The following is a 24,020-nucleotide window of genomic DNA, read 5'->3' on the forward strand; positions in this document are numbered from 1 at the left end:
ATTTATCTGAATTTTTTCTGATTTTCAGATATCACGTAAATTTAGGCCAGGTAAAAATTTAAAATTCAGATTCAATTTAAATCAAATTCATATATTTTGAGCTTCGGGCTTAAGGTCGATCTGACCCAGAGACTTAAACGCAAGGTAAAGCTTAGTTTAAATGATGCTGCTCGCCCTCGGCTCGGATCGACAACTTTTCACACAATGTGTTTCATTTCCGTCATTTGTGTAATGTGTACTATAATATAATAGTATTTTATCAACATTTTTATTAACAAAATTCATTCATTCATGTACAGTGCAGTTTGAAAAGTATCATAAACAGCTGGTCGTTTGCAAAAGGTAATAATACTCAAGATATGAATCTCCTCTCCTCTTCATATCTGTTGAATTGTTGAGTAGTAATATACTAGTTCCCGCTAGTTAAATTAAACTCTCTCAAGAACGTCGTAGGCATTTATATTCAAAGCTTCATTCTACTATTTAAGTGTAGTGACTTAACGATCATAACATTAGTTTGTAACTTGCATTCGTCAACTTTAAATGCTAATTTTATAAGAGAGCGTGTTTTTGTTTAAACACAAAAATTATTCCGTCGTAAAACTGCTGATAAAGATATATTGCATTTCTGTTATTCATTTCAAAGAATTAATTGTATTCTGCGCTGTAAGTAATATTTCGTTGATCGAGTTGATTCATCCAAACATTAATCATATTGGGAACTGAACGTCGTAACACACGGTAAAGGTAAAATAACAATACGTGTTGAAAAAGACTAAACTGTTTTGCTGATAACATCAGAAACAATACGACCGAAAGTTATAAACATCTTGTGAATTTACTCTGACGAGTCACCATTGCACTTAATAGGTTTTTTTCGTTGTTGTTTCGATTAGTGGAATAATAATTGTTATTATTTCAGGTGTAAAATTCATATCATGACAACAGTAACGTCACTATTACTTTTATTACTGGTTTTTGCATCGGAAAATGCAGCAAGGCCACAACATAATGTTAATATATCCCAGACGGGAAATGTTAGAATTGCAACAGTAAACGGTAATTTTGAGCTATACTAAGATCCCATCCAACACATTCAACGTAATAATGATCCGGTTACTGCATACAGGTGCCATCACCTGCGATGAAATGACATGCCCATCTAATAGTATTGGATGTAGCGTATCGGTGGAAACCACTGAAGATATGGCCAATATTGAAACTGTTCGGAAATGTTATGACAAACAAAGTAAGTTAGCAAGTTCGACATTCAACAATTGATGCTAAGTAGAAGTAATAAATTGGGGCAGTAGTAATGTGGGCAGACCCGGGTAAAAAAAAAAGTGAATGTGAGACCCCTTTTGAGACCGTTTTTTTTGTATGGAGCTGAGACGTCTCTTTTCGAACCTTTGAGACTGGTTTCTTCTCATATACTGATGAATTGATGATGATGATGATTGCGAAACCGATGAGAAGTCTCGTTTTAAATGATTTAATAGACTGTATGAGACGGAGCGAGTGGTCTCTTTTTTTACATAGTTTACGAGACCAACCGAGTGGTCTCTTCTTCTGTATTTTGCGAGAACGACCGAGTGGTCTCTTCTTCTGTATTTTACGAGACCAACCGAGTGGTCTCTTCTTCTGTATTTTACGAGACTGACCGAGTGGTCTCTTCTCCTGTATTTTGCGAGACCAACCGAGTGGTCTCTTCTTCTGTATTTTACGAGACCGACCGAGTGGTCTCTTCTTCTGTATTTTGCGAGACTGACCGAGTGGTCTCTTTTTTAAATAATTTGCGAGACCGACTGAGTGGTCTCTTTTCAAAAATATTTATGAGACCGACTGAGGGGTCTCTCTTTTAGATTTGACTATGTTCGATTATCAAAATATTTTTGAGACTCCTTGAGACGTCTCTTTTGAGTTTTTTTTTTCGAGATCCTTTTGAGGCCATCTGAGAACTCTCACTTTCTTTTCGATATTTTTTGCGATTCTTTGAGAAGTCTCTTTTTAGTTTTTTTCCGAGATTCTTTTGAGGCCATCTGAGAACTCTCACTTTCTTTTCGATATTTTTTGAGATTCTTTGAGAAGTCTCTTTGTAGTTTTTTTTCGATATCCTTTTGAGGCAATCTGAGAACTCTCATTTCTGTTTTCCAAGTGTGAGATATTAAGCTGTTGATTGTTCCTGCATTCACAGATGGCACAGTTTTTCATTTTTTCTTATAATTCGCTGAAATGATAGAAGTTTGAGTATTATTTGATTTTTTTTTACCTTTTTTTTATTTCGTGATGTATTTTCCGGTCACCACTCCAAGTACTAACCGCGACGAATGATGCTTAACTTAGGGATTCGACTGCCAGCCACCTTACGCGTGTTGCTAAATTGGATATATCTGCGTGTAGGTCTTATTTCGAACCGTTGTTACAAAAACTTTGAGACCGACCGAGTGGTCTTTCTTGGAATATTTTTCGTTGGACTTTAAGAGACTGGCCGAGTGGTCTCGTTTTGAATATTTTACGAGAATGCAAGAGACCGACCGAGTCGTCTTTCTTGTAATATTTTTCTTTGGACTTTACGAGACTGGCCGAGTGGTCTCGTTTTGAATATTTTAGGAGAATGTTAGAGACCGACCGAGTGGTCTTTCTTGGACTACTTTTCGTTGGACTTTAAGAGACTGGCCGAGTGGTCTCGTTTTGAATATTTTAGGAGAATGTAAGAGAACGACCGAGTGGTCTTTCTTGGACTATTTTTCGTTGGGCTTTACAAGACTGGCCGAGTGGTCTCGTTTTGAATATTTTAGGAGAATGTTAGAGACCGACCGAGTGGTCTTTCTTGGACTATTTTTCGTTGGACTTTAAGAGACTGGCCGAGTGGTCTCGTTTTGAATATTTTAGGAGAATGTAAGAGACCGACCGAGTGGTATTCTTGGACTATTTTTCGTTGGGCTTTACAAGACTGGCCGAGTGGTCTCGTTTTGAATATTTTAGGAGAATGTTAGAGACCGACCGATTGGTCTTTCTTGGACTATTTTTCGTTGGACTTTAAGAGACTGGCCGAGTGGTCTCGTTTTGAATATTTTAGGAGAATGTAAGAGACCGACCGAGTGGTCTTTCTTGGACTATTTTTCGTTGGGCTTTACAAGACTGGCCGAGTGGTCTCGTTTTGAATATTTTAGGAGAATGTTAGAGACCGACCGAGTGGTCTTTCTTGGACTATTTTTCGTTGGACTTTAAGAGACTGGCCGAGTGGTCTCGTTGTAAGAAAATATTTTTTTTAGATTTTGAGACCAACTGAGAGGTCTCATTTCAGAAAAATGTTTTTTTGGACTTTAGATACCCTCCGATAAGTCTCAATGCAAGAAAATATTTTTTTAGATGATGAGACCAACTGAGAGGTCTCATTCCAGAAAAATGTTTTTTTGGACTTTAGATACCGTGAGAGAAGACTCAATGCAAGAAAATATTTTTTTTAGATTTTGAGACCAACTGAGAGGTCTCATTTCAGAAAAATGTTTTTTTGTACTTTAGATACCGTCCGAGAAGTCCGAGACCAACATCAGCTAAAAAAAAATATTTTCTTACAACGAGACCACTCGGACAGTCTCGTAAAGGCCAACGAAAAATATTCCAAGAAAGACCACTCGGTCGGTCTCTAACATTCTCCTAAAATATTCAAAACGAGACCACTCGGCCAGTCTCGTAAAGGCCAACGAAAAATATTCCAAGAAAGACCACTCGGTCGGTCTCTAACATTCTCCTAAAATATTCAAAACGAGACCACTCGGCCAGTCTCGTAAAGTCCAACGAAAAATATTCCAAGAAAGACCACTCGGTCAGTCTCTAACATTCTCGTAAAGTATTCAAAACGAGACCACTCGGACAGTCTCGTAAAGTCCAACGAAAAATATTCCAAGAAAGACCACTCGGTCGGTCTCTAACATTCTCCTAAAATATTCAAAACGAGACCACTCGGCTAGTCTCATAAAATCCAACGTAAAATAATCCGAAAAGACCACTCGGTCGGTTTCTAACATTCTCCTAAAATATTCAAAACGAGACCACTCGGCTAGTCTCATAAAATCCAACGTAAAATAATCCGAAAAGACCACTCGGTCGGTCTCTAACATTCTCGTAAAGTATTCAAAACAAGACCACTCGGACAGTCTCGTAAAGTCCAACGAAAAATATTCCAAGAAAGACCACTCGGTCGGTCTCTAACATTCTCCTAAAATATTCAAAACGAGACCACTCGGCTAGTCTCATAAAATCCAACGAAAAATAATCCGAAAAGACCACTCGGTCGGTCTCTAACATTCTCCTAAAATATTCAAAACGAGACCACTCGGCCAGTCTCGTAAAGTCCAACGAAAAATATTCCAAGAAAGACCACTCGGTCGGTCTCTAACATTCTCCTAAAATATTCAAAACGAGACCACTCGGCTAGTCTCATAAAATCCAACGAAAAATAATCCGAAAAGACCACTCGGTCGGTCTCTAACATTCTCCTAAAATATTCAAAACGAGACCACTCGGCCAGTCTCGTAAAGTCCAACGAAAAATATTCCAAGAAAGACCACTCGGTCAGTCTCTAACATTCTCGTAAAGTATTCAAAACGAGACCACTCGGCTAGTCTCATAAAATCCAACGAAAAATAATCCGAAAAGACCACTCGGTCGGTCTCTAACATTCTCCTAAAATATTCAAAACGAGACCACTCGGCTAGTCTCATAAAATCCAATGAAAAATAATCCGAAAAGACTACTCTATCGTTCTCTTACATTCTCGTAAAATTTTCAAAACGAGACTACTCGGCCATTCTCATAAAGTCCAATGAAAATAATCCAAGAAAGACCACTCGGTCGGTCTCAAAAATATTGTAAAATATTGAAAAAGAGACCACTCGGTCAGTCTCGTTCAGCCAAAGTTCAACAATCATCAAAGAAATAAAATATTGAGAATGAAATGAGACTGAAAACGTAATGAGACTGAAATGAGACCGTTGATCATGCTCATTTTACGGTCTCACTGAGACCTTTATTTTCACCCGGGGAGTCAGATTAACCCATTGGCTAAGTGGGCTGAGCCCAGGGCGCTGGAGCAGTTGGGCGCTGAGAAGTGAGCAATAGAACGTTTTGAAAGAACAAAATTTAATAAATTTATCGCTCGCTCCGCTCGCGAACATTTGCTTCCTACTTAATATCAACAGCTCAGGGCGCTGGAATTGGTAATCCGCCCCTGAATGTGGGACGTGATGAGATCGTGGTAGCAGATAAAAAGTACCTGAAAAATTTGAATTTATTTTTGCTGACGAGACGAGTTACGAAATTGGGTTTATGATTTATAAGAAACTGATATAGAAGAGTCGGTTAATATAGTATTTCTTAGGCTCAGGCCTATTACCACTCATATAGCTGAATTAAATATTATGTCAAAGCTAATGAAGTAAAAGGTTTGTTATCAGAATGTTGAAAAAATTAGACAAAGTGAAGTAGCAGATTCGGTAGTTATGTTCGTAACACACAAAGTTATCCAGGTTATAAGTGTGTTGAGCATGATATATTGTAATTTGTTTACAAGATGGAAAACTTCATTTAACATTTCATTAGACACATGTGTCGTCTGATTTCAACGCGTTCGTTGGACAAACATGAACTTTTAGTGTTCCGTAACTAAATTGCAAAAAAAAATCTGTACTGCTGTGGTGCGTGAACTTTCGATTTGAATCCATATTAAGCGATTTTGCTTCTGAACAAAAATCTTAAAATTCCTAATTCATGTCTAAGTGATTCGGCTCGTATTGGAAATTTCCAATCTTATCAGAAAAACCAGTCATTTAGGCACTTTTTTCGTAATTAAATGTTTCGTACACAATTATTTAGTGTGAATAACAACGCAATTCCGTTAATTTAATCGAATATGGTTTTATCACGATCAGTCTAATTAATGATTTGTCCATCCTCTAATCAAACATTACTTAAGTCCTCTATGTGTTACGCAGGAGTTACTACCAAAGAAGAAAAAACAACATCGCCGAATCCGTATCCTGGAACTGTAGTTTCTAGCTATTCAGATTCTTCTAACACTGGCGTAATTCAACATTTTAATTATGAATTGAATGGAGACGGGAACGAGTTTTCTTCACAATTGGGTGCGATAAATACGGAATTCCAAGAGTGGCAGGAAAAATTCCAGAAAGAGATGGAGGCATTCAATGCGAACTTTCACAAGCAGATGTTGAAAAATTTTCAGAGCTCGATTCCGAAATAGCCAAGTCAATTGGGGTTTACCGAACGTTCAATGGTATGTAGGAAAAAAATAAAATTTGATGAATTCTGAATACTGAAACAATAAAAGAGCTTTTTTATGTAATTGTTCGTTGCCCTGAGAAGATTAATCTGACCTGAGCATTTTATTGAATCGGTTGAACACACATTTATAGAGAACATTCTTTTATTATCAACATATTCAACGAGAGCTTCTCAGGTTGTAGTATCTCTGAACACTGAAAAAGAGTTGTGCTAAGTAAGAGTTTGTATCTTAAGGACATAAGTAAACAACCATAAAAATTAAGTCAAAAGACAAACGTTTTTTTCATTATTTCATTAAATTTCTCAAGAAAAACGTCTGGTTGGCTGTTGTACAGCATAATTTTCAAATCAATTTACTTCCATACCAATCGGCACATTAATTCAAAATGTATTTTCATGAGATTGATAATATTCGTTTATAATAGTTTCGATTCGTGACATTTTCTTAATATAAACCAACAACTTTCCGCAAAAGATGCTGCTTTTTAGCATGGAGGTGGAGTTGTAATAATAGGCCTATCTAGATCATCTTCTTCTCCACTTTGGCAATAATCTGGAGGCGATGGTGTGACAGATGGAGGGCCACGAGTTGTCTCTCGATCACCTTCTTTGCAGTCATCTTCGGGGCATCGAGTTGTTGTTGTAACACCTGGATCTTGGGTTGTTGTTGTAACGCCTGGATCTTGGGTTGTTGTTGTAACACCTGGATCTTGGGTTGTTGTTGTAACACCTGGATCTTGGGTTGTTGTTGTAACGCCTGGATCTTGAGTTGTTGTTGTGACGCCTGGATCTTGGGTTGTTGTTGTAACACCTGGATCTTGGGTTGTTGTTGTAACGCCTGGATCTTGAGTTGTTGTTGTAACACCTGGATCTTGGGTTGTTGTTGTAACACCTGGATCTTGGGTTGTTGTTGTAACGCCTGGATCTTGGGTTGTTGTTGTTACGCCTGGATCTTGGGTTGTTGTTGTTACGCCTGGATCTTGGGTTGTTGTTGTTACGCCTGGATCTTGGGTTGTTGTTGTTACGCCTGGATCTTGGGTTGTTGTTGTGACGTCTGGATCTTGGGTTGTTGTTTCATCTGGAGTCACATTGAGAAAATATCAAGAAAAACTTGTTAATTTTGCGTTCTTGTTGCTCTTTTGTTATTCCGACGTATTAGTTGTCACAATAAACTAGACTCTGGGCCTCGATTCTCATACGATCGTAACGTTAAGGATTCGCAACTTGACACTTACATGTATAAAATCCCATAAGAACTGTCAAGTTACGAATGTTTCAAGAATCGGCGTCCTGAATCCTTGACTTTCTTATGACTAGGGATTGGAAACCGAAGGCAAAATTATTTATCAAAATTTTGATTGGGAGATATTCTTTTTTGTTGTTGTTGTTGTTGTTAAACTTTCTGTTGTTTTTACTGATTAGCCTTATGTTACTATTGCAACGCAATTACTTTGAATAGTAGATTTCCTTTTGATTTGGGATTTGCGAAAAAAATCAACTAAATCTTAATTTTCAAAGTATTGGAAGATAAAAGAAAAATTACCACATGGTGGCGACGTTGTTGTTGGACAAGGTGGTTGAGTTGGACATGGACATAGCGTAGTTGTGGTGGTCGTTGTTTCACAAGGTGGTTCTGTTGGACATGCACACGGAGTTGTAGTAGGGCACGGTGTCGTATCGTCATCAATTTGCTTCACGATATTCACATAATTTGCTGACTTCACACAGATCTATAATCACACAAATTTTAAAACGCTAATAAAATGTCTATAGCCATTTGACTTACTGCACGATGAGCATTAAACTCCATTCCTGGACTGCATTGCATTTCAATCAAATATCTAGACGGGTGACATTTGTAGTATTTTGTTACATCTTTCGGGTTGGGTATTACAGCATTGTCCAGAACATGGCCGGGACATCTTAGATTTAGAGTGCTCGCACTCGCAACCGTTATCGACACGAACAATAAAAGTACTAAATGGAGCAAACTTTTGAGGTGATTGTTTCAGTATTGATGTTATTGGTGAATTACCTGTTGTAGGTAGTGAATCCATCGCAACACACAATAGATTTTGATTCGAAACTGAATCGATAGCTTTTCATTTCCGCTTTTATATAAAAGAAGTGATTGTTTCGAAGATTATTATCGCGGTGAAAAACATCGCACTTAATAACATGATACATCAACATTTTTGCTTAGTCGAATTACAATTAATTATGATTGACCAATTTCTAAATTAGTACGAAATGCGTCAGTCAGAAATAATTTAAAGAAATGTCTTGCCGAAAATAGTATACCTTTATTGTGCTGAGTGTAGTTATAACATTGTTTTATCCATTGCGGTCGCTAGGTTTTATTAGTTGAAACTATTTGAATTATAAATTAAGTGAGTCGTAAGAGAATAGTTTACTGATGACCTCTAACAATTAGAAGAAGAAATTGGTATGCCTCATTTAGCTCATCCTTACGTATTCTACTTAAGTTAACCTTTTAGAAAGTCGTTAACTCTACTATTTCATTTGTATAACCTATCTCCTGGTGTTGGTGACAAAATATCTTCAGCATTTTAATCATATCTTCCGTTATAGTTATAAGAAAACACTAGGCAGAGAGATCATCGCTAATTCTTGTGGTCCTTGTCGATAGCAGATTAAGAGCCTTTTCTTACTAGTGTTAACTTGAAGAAACTCCAAAAGTTTTAAAATCAACAATTTCAGAAAAATATTGGCGGAAAAATGAAACAATTGCTACGGATGCCTGTTTCTAACTGGCGACAGAATCAGAACACAGAGCTACTCTTAGATGGTTAAGACCGGCCATTATTTTGCCGCATTTTAAATTGAGATGAAAAGTACATTGCGGTGCAAAATTTACGATTCGTATCTCAACCACTTAGAACGACGAGAAATAGGGGAAAGTCAACAGCGAAGAAAGTTAGTAGAATGTGTAGACACCCGTACCATTGCTGAGGTTATTAAAAACTTATCCCGAGACCCATCAACACAGATTTCGGTCAAAGTTGAACGCAGCAGCCGTAAAACCTCACCTAACTGTAGCACTACGGCTGGACCATGTAGGATGCTGTATTATTGAACTAACTATGAAGGTTTGTTCCGACCAAAGTGTATAAACTGGAGCTGCTTTGTTACGAGTTACGACACTTTTGTTTGGGATCTGTCCCAATGAGGATCTATTTTTATTGCTCATTGAAATCTGAACATAAAATTCGTCTTAATTGACTTGCAAGAATTGAGAGTTAGAAACCCCTTTCATACGCACACAGAATCTTTAGTACATCTCATTGCATATATATATTCTGCATGTTTCGCTTTTGTATTTCAATTAAATTTTCAAATCAATCTGATTGAAAACAACAACCAAATTCAGGTAAAATAAAACCGAAACACAACTTTTTCATTAAAAACTAGGCCGTGTCAATGTGTTCATATGATTTGCCGTGATTCGCTTAGAAAATTTGGTTCATAATTTGGAGCAATCATTAGTGAGTGTATAGCATGCTAGCAATGATGAGAGCTTTTAAAATACTTGTGTCTATTTGACAAATCACATTTAATATGCAAATACTTAAACAACTTACGACATTAACATTGACGACGTACGGAAAATGCTGAAACAAGATTATGATTTAGATATGACACTTATTACTTCATCTCGACCGTTGAATGTGTACACACTTAAGTTGGATAACTCACGGATGAGTCAATTAATTAATCAATCGGCTAACGATCGTCATTAGAACTTACGATTACGACTGATGCTGAAAAAAATTTACTTCTTTCTACCTTGGTTCAATTACGTGTTTTGGCGGTGGTTTAACTATGTGAGATTCTGAAAGGTAAGCAATAAATTACCGCTAAGTAAACAGAAGAATCAAAAGTTTTTAAGAATCTTAAATACGAAATAGAAAATCAATTAAAAATTGAAATATACACTGAGAAAATGAAAAAAGATTACGTCTGATACGTATAAAGTGTGGTAAGGAAGTTATACGCCAGACACATATGCGTGCTAACGTACAACACGTATTGTTATCCAAACGTCTTGTATAAAATACGAGTGGCATGTTTCTTACCTTAGTCATCGTATATTATACAGTGACTATGTACGTGTCGTGTGTAAGTACGCATACGTGACTGGTGTATAACTACCTTACCACACTTTATACGTGCCAGCCGTGATCTTTTTTCTCAGTGTACATATAGCTCGTATTGATCTAGACTGTCAATTTGAAACACTTTAAGGAAATGCTATACAGAAAACATGATGACAGTTAAAGTCAACCATATGGGTGTCTTATTTCACTTCGGCTGTTTTACATGACCACTCCCCAAACTAAGCAAGCTGAATTTAAAAAACGATTTTAAAAAAATCCATTTATCTCCTGTGAAGTCATAATATTCACAATTTAAGTGTCACTTTTAGAAATTAAATGTGCTAGATTTAAACGCGTCATTCACAGAACGTACGTTTATTAACTGAAAATTTCGATAAATGGTCATTTACGCACGGATAACTTCGATAATTTCACATTTATTCACGGAAAATTGACAAATTCTTAACATGTGTTTTATTTGTTATGTGGGGAATATGAATGAACCCAGTACTTTTGGGCTGCAAGCCTACAGAAGTATTTTAAAAAAGGTTGGTGCCAAAATGTAGATTTTTTTTCTTCTTTTCCTTCAAGCAGCGTATGTTTGCAGCCCAAAAGTACTGGGCTCATTTATATGTGCAACGATAGTGGGTGAGGCCAACTACAACTCCCCATACTCAGTTCCGTGGAACATCGATGCTGCAGGGTGGACGGACTCTCTGAACATCTGCGCTATATTTTTAGTCATAACTCTCGTGGATCTACTTGCACCACGCAGTGCGTCTACCTGTAGGTCTTTCCAAGGCCGACATTCGTACAACATTACAACAATTTAAAATAATTTTGTCTTGAGTTATTGTCGAAAAACTGTTTTCGGTACCCTCTGACATGTCTTTACTTTTGAGCGCTTTTCACAGAATTTTTTTTTTTAGAAAAAGTGAAAGATTACGTGTTTGCTAGAATTGAAAGACGAATCCAACGAGCTATAACTCATTGAAATCGGACACCGCTTGTTCCCCAATCGCCTGCAGTCTTGGCGATATGACTCTTAACAGGCTTTTGATGACTAAAAAAATTGGATGGTAATTAAGGAACTATTTAGTTTTTGGTTGAACGTTAAAAATAATTAATTTTACCAATATTGTCATCAAATTGGTACCAAATTCGACTTTGTAATGTTAAAGTGATTTAAAATATTTTTAAAAGAAAAATTAAAATGGTTGACCGAGAAAAAATGATCTCTCAAATATAAAAAAATTTCTGAAGCATGATCTAGCCTACAAAGTGATACTAGGAAAGTTTATAATGAGCAGATGCACACAAGTACCCGGGTTCAGCCAGAATTTTGAATTTACATCATTCATTTACGTACGTTTACAAATGAATCAAGCGACCAACTTGCGTAGCTTTCGCAAGTTTGCCATTTCAAAACATTTGGAAAAGGCCATATAACAACAGTATTTTACATGACTAGAGATAAAAAGATGAAAAGTAGAGCTTTCGTGTGAATTTTGTGGATCCGAGGCGAAGCCGAGGCAAATAAACACACGAAAACGAGACTTTTCATTTTAATACCGAGCTATGCAATGGATTTTACATGCTGAGGGCGTCGAAAGAAGTGCTAATATCATGAAAAGTACGATTTTCGACGCATGTAGCATGTAAAAGCATTTTATGTCAAACTCATGTTGCTATGTCGTGTAGTCATTTTCAGAGTCACCATTTACAGTCAAAAAATCGTTCTAGTTCGATAAATTCTGTTATCAGTAAGAAATTTGCTTTCCCCTACAAGCTTTTACCATTTTTTATTGCTGTTAATTTTTCTTGATAACATGCATTTCGATGACAAACTTTTTGTGATGACGACAAAAATATAAAAATATCAAACTGTTCGAATTAGCAAACGACACACAACATACAACGTCAATAGAATGTTAACAGATTTCGTGATAGCAATGAAATAGCTATCAAATTATTACGAACGTGTAGTCTTATCGCGTACACTAAGGTTGTAATTCTTTACTTATCTAAAATTCACATGAAATTGGTACAATTTTTTCATTGCAAAATTGGTAGAAACGGGCGTAGAGGCTATTGAAGTTCGAGGACATATCGTATCGGTATTTCAAACGGAAATTCGATGCATTATCTTTCATTATTTATTAAAATATGGAATTGATTTCGCGGCTCCTCTCATTTCGGGATGAAGTTTGGAATGCGCTTTTGTTTTCGAAAATAGTACGGCGAAAATAGATGATAAAAAGTTGCAGCCAACGCACTGCAAACCAAGTACCAAGCGCCGGAGGAACATAATCATTCGATAATGATTTCCATTTCATTGAGTTAGACATCGTTGAATGACGAGAATTTTCTATTATTTATTAATTAACATTATTATTAATGGGGTTGGACCAATATTTTATTCCAGCAATCTGTAGATCTAATTTGCAGCAACATAGCGACATGGAGTTGGAAAAAATCCATTCGTTTTATACAAAATTAATTATGCGATTTGCGTAATAAAAATGGGTCCCCATCAAATTTGGTAGTTTTGGTAGCTTTCAGTCTGTAGTTGGTATTTTTGGTAGTTGTGTTAGTTGGTAGTTATGGTAGTTGCGAGCTTGATTGACATTCAAAATTGTAAAGCCACCATGAGCATATCAACACCAGGCAAATAATAATTATTTGTTATCTGATGATAGCCAACAGTTCACTTTGCAATTCGAAAATTTGGTAGTTGGTAGCTGACTAGCAAGGCTACAATTGACTATCAAACGTAATTTTCGGAGCAGAGATGTTTACTGTTCGAGAACTACTCACCAACTGACGATATTATTATACCTACTTGCCTATTTAAAGCCTAATTTTTGGTAGTTGACTACCAAACTGGTAGTTGACTACCGTGAGAGCTGTACACAAACTGATTAAATTATTTAGGCTGCTTGCCTATTTATATTTCGATAATGTGGTAGCTGACTACTAAATTGGTAGTAGTTGAATATCAAATTGGTAAAAAGTTGGTGGAGATGTTTACTAGTCAACAACTTAATATGTACTGATGAAACTGTAATTCCTGCTTGCCTCCAGAAAAAAATTGAGAAAAAGAAAAAAGACCTCACCAGGCTTTAGCCGGTCTCTTCTTGTTATCAATTCAATTCGTAATACGATATTCAACAACAGAAAACATCCTCCACCCGACGAACACATGTTGGAAAGTGGCATTTTTAATGGCGAAGAACCTATAAAGGACTCAGATACTAGTGCTACGACAGATTCGAAAACACCGAAACGGAAATTCTTTTGCATCCATTGTGGAAAAATGGTTTCATCAAACACCGACGAAAGGTATTTAAAACGTTGATACCTTTTGGTAGCAGCACAAGATCACTTAAACGTATGGAATATTGTTTGTAGAGTGCATTCCCAAAATTGACATCAAAATCATCACGGTCGAATAAAAAAAAAAACGTCGACTGTACCAAATATGTACTGCTGTGATGGTTGCGATGTCAGTTACACTGACAAAGTCAAGTTCCTGTAAGTATCGCTAGTTTTTAGGTTCAATTTTGACCCGTTCTTGTTGAATTTTTGAACTTTTTGTATCCTCCTCAACGACATGCTCGAGTGACGATGATAACGATGGAGAGAGTCCAGAATCCCAACTGATATCGAAAAGACGTCGGCCAAACGAATCTGGTCCATTACATTCAGCGAATGTGTTCCGTTGTGAAGTGTGTGGTGCAACATACACTGACAAAGTCAAGTTCCTGTAAGTATTGATTTAACATTAACAGTAACAAGTCAGAGTGTCTGAAATAGACTTCCCAAAATTCAATTACTAATCATTTACTCAATTCTTTCTTCAGTCAATCATGCTTCTCTTCACAGAGAACACCGAATCATTTGCCAATATAACTTCACGTGACCCTGTACAAATTCGGATTCGGTGCAATCGGGATTTAATGGAATTCATCGACACACTTTGAATGCAACGGGTACGACAACTTTAGGTAAAGCGCACTTCGTATCTATGGCTACCACTGTAGTCTTTTCCTACGATTTTCGACTAATATCTATACTTCCACAGTTACCATCGACTGGTCTGCACTCTCTGCACAAAAATATAGATTCCAGCCAAGATATCGACGACAATGTACTTTAATTAGAATTGTTTTTTTTTTCGAATCAAAGTCGGTTTATTCATCTTACAGATTAATAAAATGAAATCGCTTTTGCTAGATGTGCACAACGAAATTATTTGTTCCATGCGAGATCCCGGTATCGATTCTTTTCTTCATAGAAAACTAGAACAACCCAACTCTGTGCAAAATGTGGAGATTCGACGAACTTTTTAGTGTTTTCTTTAATAAGTGATGCTGCAAGTACTTACGTCAATTCCTTCGGTCTCATATATTGGATAAATATTGTTTGGAATTAAATGAACGACGACTCGGATTTAATATGGAATTGGCTGAGACTTGCATCGATTTTTTTGGCAAAACACCCATTTTCACAGTATTCAGGCCTGCCGAAGAGGTTAGTTTAGTCCTCCTTCAACGAGAGCTCACCTACAAATCAAATTTCATGTTTAGACGGTTCCGACTGTAAGTGGGCAATCACAACGTCCGGTCACAATATTATTACTATCACAACAAGCACGGCAGAGTAAAAGTAACCCTATAGTGCATTAGGTCCCTCATTTGACTTTTCAATAATGAACCGCTCCTGCCAGGGTTACTTTTACTCTGCCGTGCAACAAGTGAATGTAATTCACGTCAGCTACATAATGGATTACGTGACCGTTGCGCGCTACTCTGCATAGCTTCTACACTAGCTAGTGCTAACTTTGTCAATGAGGCTCTCTTCTCTAAAATCTTTGTTTGAACTTGATAAGAGCTAACCAGGCCTCTCACTCTAATTTTGGACTCCTTATTAAGGAATTGAGTAGGTTTTAGCACAAAAATAAGGAGAAATAAGGAAATCGTTAGTTGAAATTAAGGAAAAATAAGGAGAAAAGTTCAAATTTTTCAACTTAAAAATTTCGAAATTTTACAAATTTAACGATTGGTCATGAACTGAAACAAAGCACCTAGCAGGGTAATAGAGGTTTTTACACGTCAAATAGAGTAGTTTTTTGATACTAATAATACCATTAGCAGCCTTAATGGTAATTTTGCAATGACATTATGAAAAAAAGGTATGGAAATATTCGCATTTTTTTTTAAATTTCACTTTATTATTGTCCCTTTTTCTAAGTGTGGAACACAATCAGTAGGAAACTGTAAGAAACAGTTTGCCAAACAACATTATATCAAAAAACGAAAAACATCTTATTTAATTTAGAAAAATTAAATGAATCATTCATAGGTCAATTTTGGATAAATAAAAAACAATAAACAAATCAATAGAAAAATTACAAATCAATTCAAAAAGTAGAAAGGAGAGATACCTACGAACTCATCACAGTCCTTCATCACTGTGGTGCTTACTATCGAAGGAAACCACAAAAATATATGGTATAAGTCCAGTAAATCAATCATATTGGAACGACAATGCGCCACCACTTCACTTTTCTATTATAGTTCTTTGTGTTGCATAATAAAAGTAATTTGGAAACGCCGCGCAACGAATTATTAATTTTTTGTCGGTGAAATTTGCGAAAAATAAGGAAAATAAGGATTTTTAACAAAATAAGGAGGAATAAGGAGGTTTTCATAAAAATAAGGAAAAATAAGGAAATAAGGAGGTATGAGAGGCCTGGAGCTAACAATCCGTCACTGCAAAGTATAATTATCAAGCTCACCACGATGTGCACTACACATTCAGAGACATTTATTTACAACTTGGGGCACACTCGAAAAACATCTCACTATGTTGTTTCGTTTAACTTAAAGAGCTTGTCCCAAATAAGGTCAAAAAGTATGGATACAGTTCAGCCATTACCTGATTTGCATTTGAAACACGAATTAATTTCTAATTGCAATTTTCCAATCAACGCAATTTGATGCATTTTATTTCTGTTATCGTTTTACCATTCGAAATTCAGTACCTGCAAAAATTATTGGCAGAGTAACATGTCTGTATTGCTAAAAACACTGTACGTTTTCGTTGCCGTTTTAATAACAACGGTTTTACATTGCAAAGAGAATATCCACAGTGCAATAGGTATTTAATGTTTTATTTTAAATTAACTGAGACTTTGACTCAGCCTAATTAGACATAACGGACAACGCTCTACTTACATGAATAATTAAATGCAAAAAGGTGACACGTCACATTAGCAAGGAAAATTAAATTTGCCCTTTTTTCCGTCGTAGTTTTTCATTTTTTTCTTATCGATCAACAATACAAATCACTTACATCGTGTTACTTCAAGAAAGATCCAAAATATTTTCATTTTTTTATAATTCGCTAATGCAGAAGGGGCATGTTCTGTATTTAAGAGTGATATCGCCAAAACTTGAACCGATTATGGGGAAAATAAATACAACGGGACGGCCATCCGGTCGAGCTATAGCACGCGTTGGATTCGTCTTTCAATTCTAAGAAATAGGTATCTTTTGTTTTTTCTGTTAGTTTCCCATTTTTGGAGTGAACACGTGAAAATTGAGAGCATGTCAAAGGTAGGCGGGCATACCACTTTAATAGGATTAACTCGAGATGGACGAATTCTTAAAAGTTGAAATGTTGTGCGATTGTGCGTCTCTAAAAGACCTATCATTACAGTATAGGCACAGGTCGGTACCAGTGCACGTTCGGGAGTAAACGATGAAAGTATGGTCAATTTTCACACGGTACTGCTGGCCCACAACAGAACTTATCCGCGAAACCGACTATGGGGTCTTGTTAGAGAAATGATAAGCCTGTGGCGAGATAGAAGGAATCTGAGGTTAAAAATTGTGTATGCGGCAAAATTGTGGAAACTCTTGAGCACACCCTGGACCGACTTGAGTAAAAAAAAAATTAATATTAATAGTAGATTACAGCAGAGCCTATGTAAATGAGTAATACATATGTGCGATGTTTGCGGCGTGTGAGCCGTAACTTTGCGTACCTCCGTTTTGTTCATTTACGAAAAAATGATCATACAATAGCACACATGATAGGCCTTTTATAACACGTGCTCTTTTGTCAAGTAAACGGATGAACCAAACGGACAAGTCTGAATTCAGCTTTAAAAGTAAAATAACGACATAACTGCACATTCTAAGCAGCACATAAATTGCATCAATTTATATGGACGATGGACTTTTGCGCGGAGAAATGTAATATTGTGTGCAAGTAAAAATAATAATTTCAAAAAAGAAAGAAAATCAGTTTTATTTTCATACAATATTACATTCTCCGCGCAAAAGTCCATCCTTCATATATACACAAAATGTAACATTTCCCCGCGCAAAAGTCCATGCTTCATACGCAAAAAAAAAACAATTCGCTCCTCCGTGCAAAAGTCCATCGACTTTATACACAAAACGTTCCTCCGCACAAAAGTCCATCCGTTGCGCGGAGGAGCGAATTGTTTTTTTTTTGCGTATGAAGCATGGACTTTTGCGCGGAGTATACAATTGTGTGTGAGAAAAGTCTATATAAGCCGGTTGCAATATGTATCTGTACTGTAGTTACTCGTTGACTACAGCCCAATCAACTGCTCAAAAAAAATTGTTTTCCGTAAATTCAAAGAGTATAACAATGGAGTCACACGAAAGTTGTGACCACAACGTATTTAAAAGACATTGCGAGTCTTGCCGGACCAAAAAATACCTTGAACAAGCCTTTAAGTATTCGAAGGCATAAGAACCAAAGTCGATCTGCACACCGTATGCACATCCAGGAAGACCCACGTTAGATCCTATGAAATCTTACGGCTATACAACCGTGAGATGCCTGATCAATTTGATTGTAATTGCAAAGGAAACTTGATGACAAAACGCAGACGGCAAACATTGAATTTTGATCGTGTAGTTTGCTTCCATTGCACGTCAAGAGTCAAGAGTTGCACGGTTTGCAGAAGAAAGAAGAAAATTGAAGCCGTTTTTTAAAGATCGAAGTATGTGGTGGAAGCATGGATTACATCGTCCAAAAAAAGAGAGTCGATCTTACATACCATCTGTCAGTCGATGAATTTATAAACCTTTAATTGAAATCCAGAAACGAAAGATCCAAACCTATTAATTAGTCATGATGTTTGTGTTAGACCCATAATGTTAGACGAATAACTTAACAGGAGGGTATACCATGAATTTGTAAATGTTTTTTTTTCCCTCGGAGCTGAGCACACCCTGAAAATCGAGTCTAGCTACGGCCCTGGTATGCGGGAGAGAATTACATACGAATTCTCTCAAGAGACCAACTTATCATTTCTCTGGGTGTTTTAGCTGGACACATTCACTATCATCCCATATAAACAAAACATCAGATAACTTGTGTTGCAAGCCAGGAAGTTGGACGAAGCAAAAAGTTCACCAAATGGATAAATTCTTTTCATAATTTCGAGTTCAACGGACGACGTAAACGTCTGATTGTGATCAAAAATTACCCTAAAGTTATGCTACTCGCTTTTAGTGATCATATAATGAGTCGAGGAACGAACAATACTATTATTCTTTGTGTATGCACACACAGTACAAATGATGGGCTGAAAAATCATTAAAGGCAAAATATAGTAGTTAGGAGATGTAAATCTTTAAATTCTGAACTCTCCGTCGCCCGGATGGCCGAACCATTGAAAACCATTCAAATTGGTTCAAGTTTTGGCGATACCACTCTTAACTATTCAAATATTTATTCTTTCCAGAAATAATTCAGGACGGTCCAATTCAAATAATTGGAGTCAACGGTAAGCTCTGTGTAACTGCAAGAGAACTGCGTGCATTGAAAACCTTAAAATTGCAGATATACTTAATTGTGATGGCATCATCTGTCCTCATGAAAGCATTTTTTGTTATGTTCAAATCGATTCTATTGGCCATTTAGACTGTATTCGCAGAATTCGAGTTTGTATCGATTTAAATGGAAATGTGACAATATTGCGCAGCGACGTTAAGCCTAATCCTCATCCTGGAGAGCCCTATCATTATTTCTTGGCCAATTACGATATAGAATGACAGTCCGGTAGTCTTGCAAAAAATAATCAAAATAAAGTCGATAACCCGATTCAAAGAGTTTCTTTGACTCCCTACACTATACACAATTGAGATATTTCAATGAAATGCCCCAGCATAATATGTTCTACAACCGGATCACAACATGAAAACTCTGCGTTGGAGTTGGTAACTCATTTATTTGATCATTTCTGTAACACTATTAAACTGAAAAGAAAATTTCGTGTAGGAATTACAGCTCAATTAAACTAAAATACACCCATTATGGACTGTTTCTTTATGGAAAATTGCTAGTAATAATAAACATTAGTTACTATACTTCTCCAGAAGTTTTTTTTTTCTTCTATGTACTTCGCTTAAACTTGACTAAAACTAGAACTAAAAAATAATCAACAGGTCGGTGAATGTTCCCGATAATAAACAACTTATTAAATGTTTTCTTATCAGTTACAATTAGATAACTGAATATTTTGCAAAGCACTTCGTCGTTCTTCACCATTTCGTGCGAAATACACTTATTTTAGAGGCATTCCATCGACAATCTTCTCGGGCATATCTGTAAACGACAGGGGCGGATCCAGCTTTTGTTCTGACTCGGGCGGTTAGAAGACAACAATTTTCTGACCCGGGCGGTTTTTGTTTTTTAGAAAAAATTCCATATAAAAATCACCCTCTGACCCGGGCGATCGCGATTACCGCGCATAGGTGGATCCGCGCCTGGTAAACGATTTCCAAAATTATGTTTTGGTGTTTGATGTAAAATCTTGTACTTCATTCATGCGTTTCGCGCCACATTTTTTTCTTAGTACTTCATTATCTGCGGCTTATTTTCATGTCAACCAACTTCACATTTGTCATAACAGAACAAATGTCACCATATGAAGTTGGTTCACATGAAAATAAGCGTAGTGACAGCAGTTATTTTATGACGGAATGTACTAAAATATGGAAAAACTACCATAAAATGTACTAGATTTCTGGCAGTTCATTGGTGGAATACCTGCATATTACATTTCTTCTTAGTTTACTATACTTCCATCAATCCACATATTTATAATCTGTTGATTTCAAATCTTGTACTTCATTTTTTTAAACATGCATTTTACTATATTGTCATTATTTGCGTCGCCATTATCGATAACAGATGATTTGACAGGTTAATGTGGACTGTAATGACAAAATTGAAGTTGTTCCAAAGGAAAATAATCTGCAGAGAATGAAGTACTACGTATTGTAGCGCCTTTACAGATCGATCCACTTGGCGAATAAAGAGATTAGCAGTTTCTAAAGCATTAATCTGTTTCTTACGACTAATCATCTACCTTTCGAACACCTAAACTGCAATTGCGTAATTAAAATTAACAAACATTTTAGTTAAGTGATTAACCTGAGTTAGCAAGCATTATTAATTGTAATCCAGAACGAAGAAAGGAAAAAATAAAATAAAAAAAAAACAAAAAGACGAATAAAATATGAAAATTGTAGACTTGTTTTAGAGTAAAATAAACCAGACGGAGCGGTTTATTTTCGAAACCGATAGTAATATTTCGGTTAATAAAAAATATAAAAAAGGAGATATAAGTGGAGATAAAAAAGTGTGATGTGGAGATATGAAACTCCAAAATGGAGATAAATTCCATAGAAAATTGGAGATAATAAAATATAATTTCGGAGATAATAAAATGAGTTTTGGAGATATTATAACTAGAAATGGAGATAAGAAATGTATGGAATGGAGATAAAGTAAATTAAAAAGTGACGATAATAATTTCAGAAAAGAGATAACATCAGAGATTAAAAATTTTAAAAACGGAGATACCAAGTGGAGATAAAAAAACTAAAAACAGAGATAACAAATTTAAAAAAGGAGATACTATAACTCCGTTTTCAATCAAATTATCTCCATTTGTTAATTTTTTATCTCCGTTCCTTGTTATTTAATCTCAAGTTTTAGTTAACTTATCGGCATTTTTTAATTATTTATCTCCATTTTTCGATTGTTTATCTCCACTTTTACTATTTTTTATCTCCGTTTTTCAATTTTTTATCTGCCGTTTATTGCGATCCTTTTCGAAAAGTCAAATAAGGGACCTAATACACTGTATGAAAATGAACTCAAATGAACACTGACATAAATTGGAAAATTTTATTCGCAAAAAATAAAGGGCTACTAGATTATTCAGGTCCCTAGGCAAATCAGCGCTCCTGCCTGGTTAACTTTACTTTGTCGTACTTGTATACGAGTCCTCACCCAAAGACACTAAAAAATAGGGCTCTTCCTTTCGATTACAAACATACCGAGTATATCGCGTATATTCTGAGTATATCGATCAGGTGATACTGGTCATATTGAAAACTAATTACCTTGCCAGACTCCTGAGATCACAAGCTACACACTGTCATTTTGTTTGATCGACATCCATCGCGTAAAAAAATTCATTTTTCTAAATGTGGCGGTTGTCAAACTCATGCGACTCATACTCGATATACGGAATATACGGAAGATATACTGGCTATACTCAGAATAAACTCGATATACTCAGTGATTAATTTGATGCCAAATAAAAAACAACTCAAACGTCCGAAAATCAGTTTACTTTTATCTTACGATGATTAATGAACTTTTAGTTGAGATAATAAAATTGCTTGTAATAATCATCAACACAATTGTTATTAACTGTATCACAACGATAAGTAAGTATTTGGAACTTGAATATCACACAAAACAGAAAATGAAATAAATAAATCTTTTAATTGTTTAAAGTTCTTCGGGCCTCTCTGCGCAGAAAATAGTAAAGGGGTGAAGACGAGGCATATAAGATTACATAATATTTATGTGAAAATGAAGCCTATGCTGAATAATCGGAATCTGACCCGTCATAGGGTGTAGTTGTTCTTCTTGCAGTGGTTGGTCTGGTTCGCCTTGTCGTTGTTGTAGTTTCAGTTGTGGTAGTAGTTGGTCTGTTTGCCTTGTCGTTGTTGTAGCTTAAGTTGTGGTAGTAGTTGGTATGGTTCGCCTTGTCGTTGTTGTAGCTTCAGTTGTGGTAGCAGTTGGTCTAGTTCGTCTTGTTGTTGTTGTAGCTTCAGTTGTGGTAGCAGTTGGTCTAGTTCGTCTTGTTGTTGTTGTGGCTTCAGTTGTTGTAGCAGTTGGTCTAGTTCGTCTTGTTGTTGTTGTAGCTTCAGTTGTGGTAGTAGTTGGTCTAGTTCGCCTTGTCGTTGTTGTAGCTTCAGTTGTGGTCCAATGAGGTGGCAAAGTCCAGTTTGACGGCAATGTCCATTGTGGCGGCCAAGTCCAGTTTGACGGTAATGTCCAGTGGGGCGGCAATGTCCAGTTGCCTGGAAGTGTCCAATTTGTAGGGGGTGTTTGAGTAGTTGGAGTTGGCGTAGTCCATGTAGGCATTGTCCAATTCGGAGTCGACCAAGTAGGTGTGGTCCATGTAGGCATTGTCCAATTCGGAGTCGACCAAGTAGGTGTGGTCCATGTAGGCGAGGTCCAATTCGGAGTCGTCCATGTAGGTGAAGTCCAATTCGGAGTCGTCCATGTAGGCGAGGTCCAATTCGGAGTCGTCCATGTAGGTGAAGTCCAATTCGGAGTCGTCCATGTAGGCAAGGTCCAATTTGGAGTGGTCCATGTAGGTGAAGTCCAATTCGGAGTCGTCCATGTAGGCGATGTCCAATTCGGAGTCGTCCATGTAGGCGAGGTCCAATTAGGAGTCGTCCACGTAGGTGAAGTCCAATTAGGAGTCGTCCATGTAGGCGTAGTAAAATTAGGAGTCGTCCATGTAGGCGTAGTAAAATTTGGAGTGGTCAATGTAGGTGAGGTAAAATTCGGAGTAGTCCATGTAGGCGTAGTAAAAGTTGGAGTAGTCCATGTAGGCATAGTAAAATTTGGAGTTGACCAAGTAGGTGTGGTCCATGTAGGAAAGGTGAAATTCGGAGTAGTCCATGTAGGTGTAGTCCAATTCGGAGTTGTAGAAGTAGGTTCCGATGTAGTTGGTTCAGTTGGTTGTTCCGATGTTGGTGGTTCCGATGTTATTTGTTCACAACCGGCATTTTCTGGATGATCACAAACGCCTATATTTGGATTGAAATGAGTTCCATCTCGACACATGATCTTGTATAAAACACCGTGAGAACACTGATAAAACGATTCACAGTCGAATGGATTTGGATACAACTCGCCATGGTTGCATTCCGCTGAGATAACATTAGTTAAATAAACCAAGAAAATAGCCGTAAGGAATATAACTTTGTGGATAGACATTCTTTCAAATTTTACGTGTTGTTATTGGAAGATGATTCCGAATTAAGCTGGTCACCGACTAATTCAATAACTTTTATAAGCAAAAATTATCTCATCGATAAGATTAGAATATTCCCAAAACTTAAAAATTATCTTTTTTTCGAGAAATTTGTTTCAATTCCTCGACTTCTCCGTAGTCTCCAGTACTCAATCATTATTTTTCATCATACTTCCCACACCAGAGTGTGCTATATC

At 36.6% G+C, this 24,020-nt stretch overlaps 3 protein-coding genes and 1 long non-coding RNA gene across 14 annotated transcripts; 1 reads left to right on the forward strand and 3 right to left on the reverse strand.

Annotated features, from left to right (window-relative positions):
- Positions 1-491: 491 nt before the first annotated feature.
- LOC119071810 lies at positions 492-23,899 on the forward strand. 5 transcript variants are annotated; one of them, XR_005086721.1, is made up of 5 exons: positions 492-666; positions 923-1,059; positions 1,130-1,249; positions 5,997-6,269; positions 23,889-23,899. XR_005086721.1 is itself a non-coding variant. In XM_037176877.1 (4 exons), exons 2-4 carry the CDS (start codon positions 939-941, stop codon positions 6,263-6,265), a joined length of 510 nt encoding a protein of 169 aa, XP_037032772.1. In that variant the 5' UTR covers positions 492-747; positions 923-938; the 3' UTR covers positions 6,266-6,335. The 5 variants fall into 5 exon arrangements, 4 of the variants coding, with proteins under 4 accessions (XP_037032772.1, XP_037032773.1, XP_037032770.1 ...); XM_037176877.1 differs by lacking the exon at positions 23,889-23,899 and having other exon boundaries at positions 492-747; positions 5,997-6,335; XM_037176878.1 differs by lacking the exon at positions 23,889-23,899 and having other exon boundaries at positions 492-672; positions 5,997-6,335.
- Positions 6,659-8,493, reverse strand: LOC119071774 (salivary glue protein Sgs-3-like). Of its 3 annotated transcripts, none has more exons than XM_037176829.1 (4): positions 8,342-8,493; positions 8,093-8,283; positions 7,854-8,036; positions 6,659-7,229 (listed from the first exon to the last, which is right to left on the reverse strand). In XM_037176829.1, exons 1-4 carry the CDS (start codon positions 8,361-8,363, stop codon positions 6,792-6,794), a joined length of 834 nt encoding a protein of 277 aa, XP_037032724.1. In that variant the 5' UTR covers positions 8,364-8,493; the 3' UTR covers positions 6,659-6,791. The 3 variants fall into 3 exon arrangements, with proteins under 3 accessions (XP_037032724.1, XP_037032723.1, XP_037032722.1); XM_037176828.1 differs by having other exon boundaries at positions 6,659-7,337; XM_037176827.1 differs by having other exon boundaries at positions 6,659-7,384; positions 7,850-8,036.
- On the reverse strand, positions 12,327-16,346 carry LOC119071825. The gene is made up of 3 exons (XR_005086729.1): positions 16,225-16,346; positions 14,812-14,989; positions 12,327-14,741 (listed from the first exon to the last, which is right to left on the reverse strand). It is a non-coding gene; the product is annotated as an uncharacterized LOC119071825 (long non-coding RNA).
- Positions 22,107-23,846, reverse strand: LOC119071761 (mucin-2-like). 5 transcript variants are annotated; one of them, XM_037176802.1, is made up of 4 exons: positions 23,335-23,846; positions 22,737-23,184; positions 22,533-22,586; positions 22,107-22,485 (listed from the first exon to the last, which is right to left on the reverse strand). In XM_037176802.1, exons 1-4 carry the CDS (start codon positions 23,784-23,786, stop codon positions 22,372-22,374), a joined length of 1,068 nt encoding a protein of 355 aa, XP_037032697.1. In that variant the 5' UTR covers positions 23,787-23,846; the 3' UTR covers positions 22,107-22,371. The 5 variants fall into 5 exon arrangements, with proteins under 5 accessions (XP_037032697.1, XP_037032698.1, XP_037032696.1 ...); XM_037176803.1 differs by having other exon boundaries at positions 22,533-23,004; positions 23,335-23,845; XM_037176801.1 differs by lacking the exon at positions 22,533-22,586 and having other exon boundaries at positions 22,107-22,499; positions 22,698-23,184; positions 23,335-23,845.
- Positions 23,900-24,020: the final 121 nt, after the last annotated feature.

This window comes from Bradysia coprophila, assembly GCF_014529535.1.
Source record: "Bradysia coprophila strain Holo2 chromosome IV unlocalized genomic scaffold, BU_Bcop_v1 contig_5, whole genome shotgun sequence".
Lineage (NCBI taxonomy): Eukaryota > Metazoa > Arthropoda > Insecta > Diptera > Sciaridae > Bradysia > Bradysia coprophila.